General features: G+C 42.1%; 1 protein-coding gene across 1 annotated transcript in view; it reads left to right on the plus strand.

Moving 5' to 3' along the window:
• The window catches only part of ETNK2 (ethanolamine kinase 2), a 33,905-nt gene extending 24,894 nt beyond the window's left edge, over positions 1 to 9,011 (plus strand). Inside the window, exon 8 of the mRNA XM_061632216.1 lies at positions 5,620 to 9,011. Coding sequence (XP_061488200.1) covers positions 5,620 to 5,692 — 73 coding nt within the window. The 3' untranslated portion in view covers positions 5,693 to 9,011. The remainder of the gene's footprint in view (positions 1 to 5,619) is intronic.
• The last annotated feature ends 3,095 nt before the right edge of the window (positions 9,012 to 12,106 follow it).

Raw genomic sequence — 12,106 nt, forward strand, 5'->3', positions numbered from 1 at the left:
TATCAACTGTTACACTGAATGTTCAAATGAGATGGGTTAATGATCTGCCTATGTGTGTGTGAATTAATATTTATTTTATTTCTATTCTGCCTTTCTTCCAAGAACTTTACTAAGAAAAGGGGAGAGATTTGTTTTTTAAAAAACTTTGTAAGATAATAGCAAAAAAAAAAAAAGATCTTTGGAAATCCAATGTAGAAAGAAATGGAATAAAGACCTCCAAATAACTATTCCCAAATAAATATTGAGTCATCTTTTTACAGCAGGATCCTCTTCTACTCTATCAAGTAATCATAAAGAAAACTGTATAAAAATGGCTACCCAGAGGCATTGGTTGCTCTGGAAGTCTATGATCATAAGGAAGGTTGGAATGGAAAGTGTTAGTATTGTGAAGCCATAATCCATTTATGTTGTGGATGCATTAAAGGAAAGTGATTTTGCAACTGGGTGGTTGAAATCATAAGAGAAAACTTGCATCTTGAGCTACTGTTAAACCCCTAGTCTGCTTATTAAATTTTGTAAAACGTCAGCCCCCTATATTAATGAAGGACCCAGATTCTACATGCTTGGATCTTTGCAAGGCTGTTATAAAGCATGGAAAAGTACATGTAAATCAACAAAGCAGGATATCATCAAAAAAAATTGGGAACCAAGTGAGCTTGATTAAATTGTCATCAGTGTTGAAGAACGGACTTAATTATCAAGAAGAATTAAATGAAGTAAGTTAGCAGCTTATGTAAAAAGAGAATTAGCCGCTTCAGGTATTGCTGGGACTACTTCATGTTATAAAAAAACTATTTAGTATCAGAAAAAGATAGATACGAATGGAAAACACATAATAAAATGTTACTGGCATTTGAAATGTATGTGGGAAAAACTTCAAGGGGTTGTATCCAACGTAGCACTAAATCAGGGTCCCATCAGCACAAGAATTACTGCTAGCCCAATGGGATTTCCCCCTCCCCCTGTGCACCCCTTAAATTGGGTACCCCCCAACCCACCAGAGCATATCTGGAGAAGATGCATGTGGGATAAGATGGGGGGGAAGTCCCCGTGCACTGGGATGAGATAGCTGAATACTGCCCAAAATGACCTAAAATGTCCCCCCCCTTTAATCTTCAAAACAACTTGAGAGGAAGGCTGGCCTAAGGTCACCCAGTGAGCTGCATGGCTAAGTGCGGACTTGAACTTGGGTCTCAGGCTGATACAACCACAACACCACACTCATCATCTTGTTGTTGTTATGTGCCTTCAAGTCGATTTCGAATTATGGTGACCCTATGAATCAGCTACCTCCAATAGCATCTGTTGTAAACCACCCTGTTCAGAACTTGTAAGTTCAAGTTTGTGGCTCCCTTTATGGACTCAACCCATCTTTTGTTCGGTCTTCCTCTTTTTCTACTCTCTTCTGTTTTTCCCAGCATCATTGTCTTTTCTAGTGAATCATGTCTTCTCATTATGTGTCCAAAGTATGATGACCTCAGTTTCATCATTTTAGCTTCTAGCGGTAGTTCTGGTTCAATTTATCCTAAGACTCAATTATTTGTCTTTTTTGCAGTCCATGGTATCTACAAAACTTTCTGCCAACACCACATTTCAAATGAGTTGATTCTTGTCTTATCCACTGTTTTCACTGTCCAACTTTCACATCCATACACAGAGATCAGGAATACCATGGTCTGAATGATCCTGAGTTTAGTATTTAGTGATACATCTTTGCATTTGAGGACCCTTTCTAGTTCTCCCATAACTGCCCTCGCCAGTCCTAGCCCTCTTCTAATTTCTTGACTATTGTCTCCATTTTGGTTAATGACTGTGCCAAGGTATTGATAATCCTTGACAAGTTCAATATCCTCATTGTCAACTTTAAAGTTACATAAATCTTCTGTTGTCATTACTTTAGTCTTCTTGACGTTCAGCTGTAGTCCTGCTTTTGTGCTTTCCTCTTTAACTTTCATCAGCATTCGTTTCAAATCCTTACTGGTTTCTGTTAGTAGTATAGTATCATCTGCATATCTTAATTATTGATATTTCTCTCTCCAATTTTTGCATCTCCATCTTGGTCCACTTCCGCTTTCCCTATGATATGTCCTGCGTATAGATTAAACAAATAGGGTGATAAAATACAGCCCTGTCTCATACCCTTTCCGACTGGGAACCAGTCGGTTTCTCCATATTCCGTTCTTACAGTAGTCTCTTGTCCAGAATATAGGTTGCGCATCAGGACAATCAGATGCTATAGCACCTCCATTTCTTTTAAAGCATTCCATAGTTTTGCATGATCTACACAGTCAAAGGCTTTGCTATAATCTATAAAGCACAGGATAATTTTCTTCTGAAATTCCTTGGTCCATTCCACTGTCCAATGTCTGTTTGCGATATGATCTCTGGTGCCTCTTCCCTTTCTAAATCCAGCCTGGACATCTGGCATTTCTTGCTGCATATATGGTAGAAGCCTTTATTGTAGAATCTTGAGCATTACTTTCCTTGCATGGGATATTAAGGCAATAGTTCAATAGTTACTGCATTCCCTGGGATCCCCTTTCTTTGAAATTGGGATGTATATTGAACACTTCCAGTCTGTGGGCCATTGTTTTGTTTTCCATATTTGTTGACAATTTTTTGTCAAAATTTGGACAGATTCAGTCTCAGTAACTTGTAGCAACTCTATTGGCATGCTATCTGTTCCTGGTGGTTTGTTTCTTCCAAGTATTGTGAAAGCAGCTTTCACCTCACATTCTAAAATTTCTCGTTCTTCATCATACAGTTCCTCCATGAATAAATCTGTCATCCGGGCATCTTTTTTATAGAGTTCTTCAGTGTATTGTTTCCATCTTCCTTTTATTTCATCTTGGTCAGTCAGTATGATCCCCTGTTGATTATTCAACATCCATACTCTTCATTTAAATTTCCCTTCAATTTCTCTAATCTTTTGGAATAGGGCTCTTGGGGTGCTTTCACACTGCAGTTTATTCCGTTATTCTGACAGTTTGTTACCTGTTCATTTCCGCATCATATTTGAACTTTCACACGACGCACAAGCTACCTTCAGAATTCTGGTGGAATGTAGTGGAAGTTTAGCGCTAATTTCAGTGACAAATGATACCATAAATAATCCGTTAGCAAGGCTGGGAATACAGAACATCGTGGGAGTTTTCCGCTAGTTACAGCCGCTCACGTGACAGGTATCCCAGCATGCAGTGTGGAACAGTGGGGGGAAAATGAGCAGGAGCCGCCTTAAAACAGAGGGGGGAAATGAGGACTAGGGCCAAAGAAGGGTGAAGGGAGGTGCATTATCAGGCGCTTACCCATCCCACAGTCAACTGGAGCCGCAGCCGCAAGCTCCGGTATAGTCCAGCCGAGACGGAGAGAGCAAGGGTAAAAGGAGCTGCCTCCACAAACTCCCAACGGCTGCTGAAACTGGCGCCGCCGCCCAAAGCCCCCAAAATAAAAATTAAGAATAAGGAGAGCCACCTCCGTGAGCTCCCGGTGGTCGCAATAGCAGGCGGCAGCGCCCCCCGACCCCCAGGGCCACCTCCACGAGCCTCAAAAACCAAGTTGGGGGGAAATACACCAAACCCCCTAAAACGAAGGGGGGGAGAAAAACTCTGCTCTGTCCATTGTAGCTCTGTGTGTGTGTGAGACAGTTGCATGAAATGCCTGTATAACAGGTACTGCAGTGTGAAAGGGGTTTTAGAAATCAGGACAGAAGCACTTCCTTTTCAATCAGTTACATTAATGCAATCAGCCCCATGTGTGAAAGCAGCCTTGTTTGCCTTTTTTGTTCCTCTTCTATTTCTATACAATAACTATTGTAATAGTTCCCTTTGTCCCTGTGTACTAGTCGCTGTATTATTGCATTTAGGGTTCTAACCATGTTTCTGTGTCCTTTTGCTTGTTTTCCTTCTCTCTTTAACCATTTTAAGAGTTTCTGCAGTCATCCATTGAGGTCTTTCTCTCTTTTTAACTAGTGGTATTGTCTTTTTGCATTCTTCCCTGATAATGTCTCTGACTTCAATCCATAGTTCTTCTGGTTCTACCAACTAAGTTTAAAGCCTCAAATCTGTTTCTTATTTGATCTTTATATTCTTCTGGGATGTTATGTAAATTTTGTTTTGGCATTATGATTGCTTTGTTGTTCTTAGCTTTATTCTGATTTTCGATATTACCTGTTCATGATCTGTACCGCAGTCTGCTCCTGGTCTTATTTTTGCAGAAAGTATGGAACTTCATCTTCTGCTACCAATTATATAATCAATCTGATTCCTATATTGACCATTTGGTGATGTCCACATGTACAGTTGTCTTTTTGGTTGCTCAGAAAATGTGCTTGCAAGAAATAATTAGTTTCACAGAATTCAATAAGTCTTTCTCCTGTTTCATTTCTATCTCCTAAGCTCCATTTTCCCACAATTTCTAGTTCTTCTCTGTTCCCTGGTTTTGCATTCCAGTCCCCCATGATTATCAGCACATTTTATTTTGGTGTGTGATCAATTTCTTCCTGTACTTCTGCATAAAATCTCTCCAATTCCTCTTCTTCTGCATTTGCCATTGGAGCGTAGACTTGGATGATGGTTATGTTAATAGGTTTCCCGTTAAATCTCATTGATATCACTCGTTCAGACCTTGCATTATAGCTCCTAATTGCTTTTGCTACATCACTTCTCACTATTAAAGCAACCCCGTTTCTTCTTCCTTTCTCATTTCCTGCATAAAATATTTTGTCGTTGCCTGATTGAAAGTGTCCCATTCCCATCCATTTTAATTCATTCACACCACGTATTGTAATGTTGATGCGTTCCATTTCTTGCTTGATATTTTCTAACTTTCCTTGGTGCATGCTTCTCACATTCCATGTTCCTATTGTGTGCGTCGTACAACTACGGAATCTCCTTTTGCATCTGTGCACATCAGCCTCTGGGCTTCTTTTCGGCTTTGACCCAGCTGTGTCATTAGCCACAGCACTACTCGTACTTGTCCTTTGTTCTTTCCCAGTAGCTCGGTGAGTGCCTTCTGACCTTGGGGTCTCATCTTCCAGCACTATCTCATGTTGCATTTTGGATACTCTCTTCATAGGGGTTTCATGGTAAAAGATATTCAGAGGTGGTTTACCATTGCCTTCCTCTGAGTTTGGATGCATCTTAGTCTGGTGTTTCAGCTTTGACCATTCCACCTTGGGTGCCCCTGCTAGGAGTCTAGCCTCTTGGTCTAGACTCCTGACAGCATTGCTCTCAGCTTCTTCGACACTCTCAAACCCCCTCACCACGTTAAGGTGTGCATCCTAGAGGAGGCATCATCATATACAAAGCATCTAAAATCATTGTATTGTGAACACTGAGTCTGAGTGATCAGTATATTAGTGGATGAATTGAGGATGTTAATAGGAATGTATCTGAATGGGAAGTACAGATGGTCTCTGTGTGTGTATATGTGTGAGAGAGCACACATGAGAGAAAGCATGGTGTGTAAGTGAATGTGGGTGTGAGAAAATTAATAGGCAAGCTACTGTGGACAAAAAGGACATCTGCAAATAAAGATCATAAGACATGGCTAAACTAAAATGAAAAACATATTCTATAGAACTTACATAACAAATCTCTCCCTCTCCCTGTTTCTCTGCAGGTATGCAGACATAAGATTTAAACAGTACTTTAAAGCAAAACCTATGGTGACATCCCTCAAAATGTCAAAGTGAGGTTAAAGCCCAAAGAGTCTTCTGGTTCTCAAGATTCCTTACTTATTTTCTCTGGTGTAGAGCACCTGCCACCCTGTTGCCCTCCTCCTGCAGTTGATTCAATGCTGAGCGGCCAGACATCATGCAACAGGGATGGAAAAGAAAAGCACATCTTCTATGAAGCCAAAAATTAAACCAAGCCCCTGGAACATGGCTGTGCCATACATGGATTATCTGCCACGTGTTGTTTTCAGAAGGTGATGTTAGGACATGACTGCTGGCAAGAGATTTCATTTGCAGAGTCTGGAGTATAAAGAATGCTTTGTGTGTGTCCAGGCTTAAACAGTGGGGTAGCAAGGTGAGGAGTGGTAGGCTTAGAGACTTGTATAGCCTTGAAGGTCTAAGCTGGATGGAATCCCCTTTGTTTCTTGTGGATGGGGGTGGTGGCGGCTAGGTATGTTTTTAACAGCACAGTCCTTGGCATGTCTACTCCAAAGTTAAGCCCCACTGAGTTCAGTGGGACTTACTCCCAGGTAAGTGTATATAGGATTGCGGTCTCAGCAAACCATGGGATTCTGCTCTTTTGCTCCTGAGCTAGTTTAAACAGAGGGATGCTAGCATCTCTTTACTGTACTGATAGGAATTGCTTGAATCTCTCTCAGACCTGTTTCCCTCACCCTCACCTCAGTTTCTTTCCAGAGATTCAGATGGAGAGTTTGGAAGAAATCTTGCCCTGCCCAGCAGCGATTCCTTTCAAGATATTTAGGCAACAGGAAAGACCTAGATCTTACCAAGATATTTGGATTTTGGCAAAGTTGTGATCTATTGGAGCAGCTGCCTGATTCATTAACTGGCAAAGGGGTTGTCTACACCGCAAGTTTTACTGTAGGTTACTGGTGACTCAGCAGCAATCATATGGTGTGTGTGTGTGTATACATTTTAAGCTGCACTACTTTGAAAAAGGCAGATACACATCAGTGCATTGGAGAAACATACACACACAGTATTGTTAGTAAAAAAAATAGATCAATGTTACCTAATAACCACCATGACAGCTGTGGGTGGGTGGGACAAGCTCGCCTTCCCTTGCCTCCCCCGCCTGCTGCATTTGTCAGTTCTGTATGGCACAAAGATGTGCACATTACCACTGAGTTTATGCCATTCAGTTTTTAGAGAATGTGAAACTAAACATTCCTCCTCCATGGGATTGGAACGCAAAAACTGCAGGCAAACAGAATTCATGCCTGTGTAGCAGCAGACGAAAGCCATTAACAGTCAAATCTGACAATGGACTTTTTGACCCCAAAAGCTTCCTGCTGAATACACAACTATTGAGGCTGCAATCCTAACCCCACTTGCCTAGGAGTATGCCCCACTGAATTCAATAGGACTTACTTCTGAGAAAGACATGCTGAGGATTGCACTGTTAGGAGCACACAGAATGACTCAGTGCCACTGCCAGCCCAGCACTATGGCAAACTGGTGTAGACAAGCTCAGAGAGGCTCAGAGGCTCTTCACGGTGTCCTGTGCAAACCCTTCAACATTCAGCCTTACCTTGTAAGTATACCTTAATGTCCCTGGATGGTGAAAAACTGGAACCAACTTGAAACATTCCTTATGAACTGTGATCAGCTCACATGGTGCTTAGCCTGAGAAGCAGGCTATTTGGGTTTGATGAGAGGACCAAACTTACATGCACACCTTCTACAAGTTCTCCAATCAGCATGAGAACATGGTTTCAGTTCTGCTTTGCCCCATGGGTGGAGGAAAATGGATGGGAGAGGCACAGTGGGGATCAGGATGCAGTCAAAATCTACTAAATACCATCTTATTACCTGTGTGTGTGTTTCCCCCGCCCCTTGGTTGGCTTTTATTTTGCTTAGTGAACCATTAATAGGATCAAGAATATATGATCCCTCACTTCCTCATGATGTCTCCACTGCTTAGAGACTTTAATATCCCCAGTGAACAGATGTTCACTGAATATGTATTTTGAAGCAAAGATAGAACCAGTCAGCCTCTTGCAGTCTTCTAATTGCTGTGCTTTTATAATTAACTTCCTAACCTACAGGCAACTGCTCCTAGGATTAGACTTCCTGTGGTTTTTCTGCACTGTTATAGCTAGCGTGGATCAGGTCTCAAGAGAGATCATTAAATGCCCCCTAGTCCAGGTAAGGGGAATCTTTTTGGTCTAGAGGGCCAGATCTTTTGTTTCTCCCCCTCCCGTAGGCCAGCTTTGACAGGTGCTCAGGGCCACCCACCTATAATCTGACAACAATAACTTCAGGTGACTGATAGGTGGACGGTCCTGGCAGAGTTGAGCTGTGGGGGAGGGAGGGGGTCTGAAGCAGCATGCAGCAGGATTGAACTCTTCCCTCACCAGCTGATGAGTAGAAACTTTAATCCTGTTGTCTGCAGGGATCTGAGCAGGATTTAATCCATTCATCTGTTGATGAGCAGGGCATTTAATCCTGTTTCTTTGGCTGTGCATGCCAGTTCTCTGTGGGGAAGACTGACCCACTGGCCAGTTTCCCCACCCGTGCCTTAGGGAGCAATCCCCATTAGTCACAAAAGCAGGATGGGAAGCAGGGACAGTGACTGAAGTCAAAGTTTTGTTCTAGGACTGGCCATTGGCAACGTGAATAACTGCTCCATTCTACGCAGGAACCCACATTTCAAACTCAATCTTTAATATACAGGCAGGGATGGGGAACCTATGGTCCTCCAGATGTTGTTATACTACGATTCCCATTATTCCTGGCTTTACTGGCTGAGGCTGATGTGAGTTGGGAGTTCAGCAACATATAGGAAACTACAGGCACCCTTGATGTAAAGCTTGCCATCCATGCACATTTTCACTGAATCCTCTGAGAACAGCTTGCCCATCCATGCAGTTTCCCATTTGGAAGGCTGGGATTTTTTTTGGTTGTTCTTGGTTTTGATTGTTTACCTGCTTTTGCAAACAGAAGATAGGACACTTCACCGCCCTGAGAGCTATTTCGCTAAGGGCGGTATATAAATTGAAATAATAAATAAAATAAATAATAAAGCAGAGGAGCATTGGGCTCATCCCACAGGGGCAAAAAACCACAACAAAACATAGTGCTGATTCCTGTTTTTATGTGCATCTGTACAAACCCTCATATGCCCAGAAGCCAAGCCGTTCATGTTCCAGAATGGATTTTGGCTAATCTCGTGCCATTTTGACTTTTGTGCCACATGACAGCTGTGAAAAGCATGGAAAAATTAATGTTGCCACCTAAGTAGGCCTCTGAACACAAAACAAGTGTACAATGAATTGTTGATGCTTATGTGTAACTTTGTACTATGTACTTGAAAGACGTTTCCTGTGTCATTATGTAATGTAGGGAACAGACCTCAAAATATCCTTTTGTAAGCTCTAGAGGACTTCAGAGCTAGTGTGTGTGAAAGTGTGTTTTAGGGCAAAATAGTTTTTCAGCAGTAGCTTGACTTAATAGGGCAAAAGCAGGGCATGTCAACTAAAATGTTCCCTGCAAAATGGATATTTCCCAGTTCGGTACAAAGTCACCAGTCAATGAAATGGGGAAGACTAGTTTCCCAAGAATTGGAACTGCATTTCTTAATTTAGGAGTAGCTAACATGGTACAATCCAGCTATTGTTGGGCTTTAACTCCCATCATCCTTGACAATTGGCCATGCTGTAAAACATATGAGGAGCACCACATAGGCTTAACTGGTTGCTAATACTTTTCCAATTCATTGTGACCGTGTTATGTGCTCTCTCTCAAGATGCAGGTGTCACCAGAACCTTTGGAGGTGTGGCACAAGTACTCCACTCATTAGTAGCTATCATGCACTCAGTTCTATGTATATAAACCCACAAGATTTCTCTGCATTATGGTAGTTGCTGACAATATCAAACCAACTGTGTGTTATTTACAGGAGCAAATTAAATCACTGGAGTTTGTTTCTTGAAGGGAAAAAAGGAGCCCGTTTAAAACCAACTGTGTCTCTTTTTATCTATAAAGTCAATGTGATAAAATTAAAAAACTGGAGGGAAAATGCCCTTTTTCCTGAGCAGTCTAATATTCTTGCATGTCATGCCGTTCATCACCAAGCTGGCTGTGTGATTAGCTTGTTTCTTGATTGCATAAAGTACCTACAAATATAAGTGTAAATGCAAGTTCAGGCTTACCTACAAAATAACTAGAGATGCTATCCTGACAGGAAGTATATACTATAGCAAAAACATGTGTCTCTCTTTGTTTCTTTTGAGCAAACAAGAAATAAGACCCTGGATACGCATCTCTTTGATAGAGAACTAATTAATTCCCCAAAGTGTCACATGGTTCCTTGAGTTAGGCTAGACCCTAGAGAAAACACCACAGACACGAGTGTGCTCCACAATAAGCACCACCGATTCACATAGCCAGCCAGTACATGTCCTTTGTGCTTTTACAAAATAGAACCTTCCCTCTTGTCCTTAATTGGCTAGTTGGGGGCAAAACAGGAAGGACTACCACCAGCCAAATCCCTGAGACACAGACCAACATGGCTGGGCCTCTCACCATGGGAATTCTCTCCATTCCCTCCATCCTCTGATGGGCTCCGAGTGCCATTCACCTGCCCAAGGTCATTTCTGCCAGCAGACTGCTATCCTTTAAAGCAACCAGAAAATAATTCCATCACATTGACGCTGCATAGCATGGTTGCACTCCACAGTATACAGCCATTCTCAGAACAAACTATGCACTAATGAAGCCAACTTTCTCTGGCACTTTAGTATTTGAGTCATCGCCAACCAATTCATGTACTTTTTGAGCTGTTGAGGTTAAAGGTTTACTGAGTGGATTGTGACGCTTGGCTGGCAAGGCAATTGCAAAGGAAAGGGAGCTTCTGGCCTTTCCTATTGCAAAGAAAACACTTGTAAGTTTTTTCTAGATGCACCCCTTCCCTGCAGTGACATGGGGAAAACTGAAATATGAGCTGGGTGTGGTATAGCTGGGACCAAGGTAGGTGGGGTCTCAAGATTCCAAGAAGGCAAACTTGGAAGAATTTAGCAATTTAAATAGTGATTTAAATCAATCCTGCTTGTTGGGCAGTAGTGATGTGGAGAGTGGTGCCGCTTACCTGACCTCCTGTCAGCACCATTACTGTGGTGTACCAGGAAGAGTAAGGCTGGCATGGTTCAAATAACCCTATGGGGCCAATCTAGCATTCCTGCAGGTGCATTTACATTGCAATGACCTGGGCCCCGTCTCGCCCCTCCCTGTATGCCACAGCGATGGCAGTGATGGGAGGTCAGGTAAACAGCACTGAACCACCTGCTCCACTATTGTAGGGTGGGTCTCTTTTATTTAAAGCGGTGCTAGAAGTGGGATGGTTCAAAAATGGGAGAAAAGAGGAAGTGGGATGGTTAGGCCAGGCTCAATTATGTCTACTTGAAAAAAGACAGGATGGCATCTCACTCCACTCTGAGCATGGATTTAAATACTGGATTGGCAATACCAACTGTTGGGACAGTTCAACTGCATGGGAGCCAGGAATCAAAGGCAGCCACCCTCACTTAGTAACTGAGGCTGGAGACAACAAAAGTTTTTTTTCCCCAGAGAGCTGAAGGCACTTTGAAGAACATTGCTGCTCATGGTGTGTACATCCAGTCTGCTCTTTCTTTTAGTAAACAAGTCTTACAAGGTGTTATAGTTTCAAAAACATGATTGATCAGAGGTGACAGCAGGACAAAAAACTACATATACAATGGGAGCTGTTGCCTCTCTCAAACAAATGTCAATACTCTTACAACAATTCAGTCACCAAACAAAGATGCAAAACAAAACATAAACCAGAAGCATCTTTTTGGGTCTCTAATGCATTTTTGCTTTTAACATGTGAATAGGGCTAATGGGCAAGAAATAGCCAGCTTTAGTTAAAGAGAAATATTCCTGGAACTTTGTATTCATCCACATGTTAGAAACAAGGTGGACCTGAGATTTCAAAAATATTAAACGCATATATTAAATTTATATCCTGCTCCTCCTCCCAAAAAAGCCCAGGCTGGCACTTACGTCTGCAATCCTCAGCACACTTATTAGGGACAGTAAGTCCCATCTAACACAGTCAAACTTACTTCTGAGTAAACATTTGTGGATGTTGTGATATTAGGTTGCAATCCTACACACTCACCTGGGGGTAAATCCCATTGAACTCAGTGAGACTTGCTTCCAAGTAAACATCCATAGGATTGGGCTGTGTGGCTCACACCTAGAGCTTCCTAGTCAGAGCCAACATTTGCAGATAAGCCAGAGCTGGTTTGCCTTTCCAATGTACCTGATGTATTTGTTAAACAGCAGAGTAAGGAGGTATCCCCCACCCTTTCACCTGCAGGAGGAAGATAGAAAAGGACTTGGGGGCATGCATGAGCTTCAAAAACCTAGGAAGAGCCCAGATCTCTG

The sequence above is a fragment of the Rhineura floridana genome, chromosome 6 (genome assembly GCF_030035675.1).
Source record: "Rhineura floridana isolate rRhiFlo1 chromosome 6, rRhiFlo1.hap2, whole genome shotgun sequence".
In the NCBI taxonomy this organism is placed as follows: domain Eukaryota; kingdom Metazoa; phylum Chordata; class Lepidosauria; order Squamata; family Rhineuridae; genus Rhineura; species Rhineura floridana.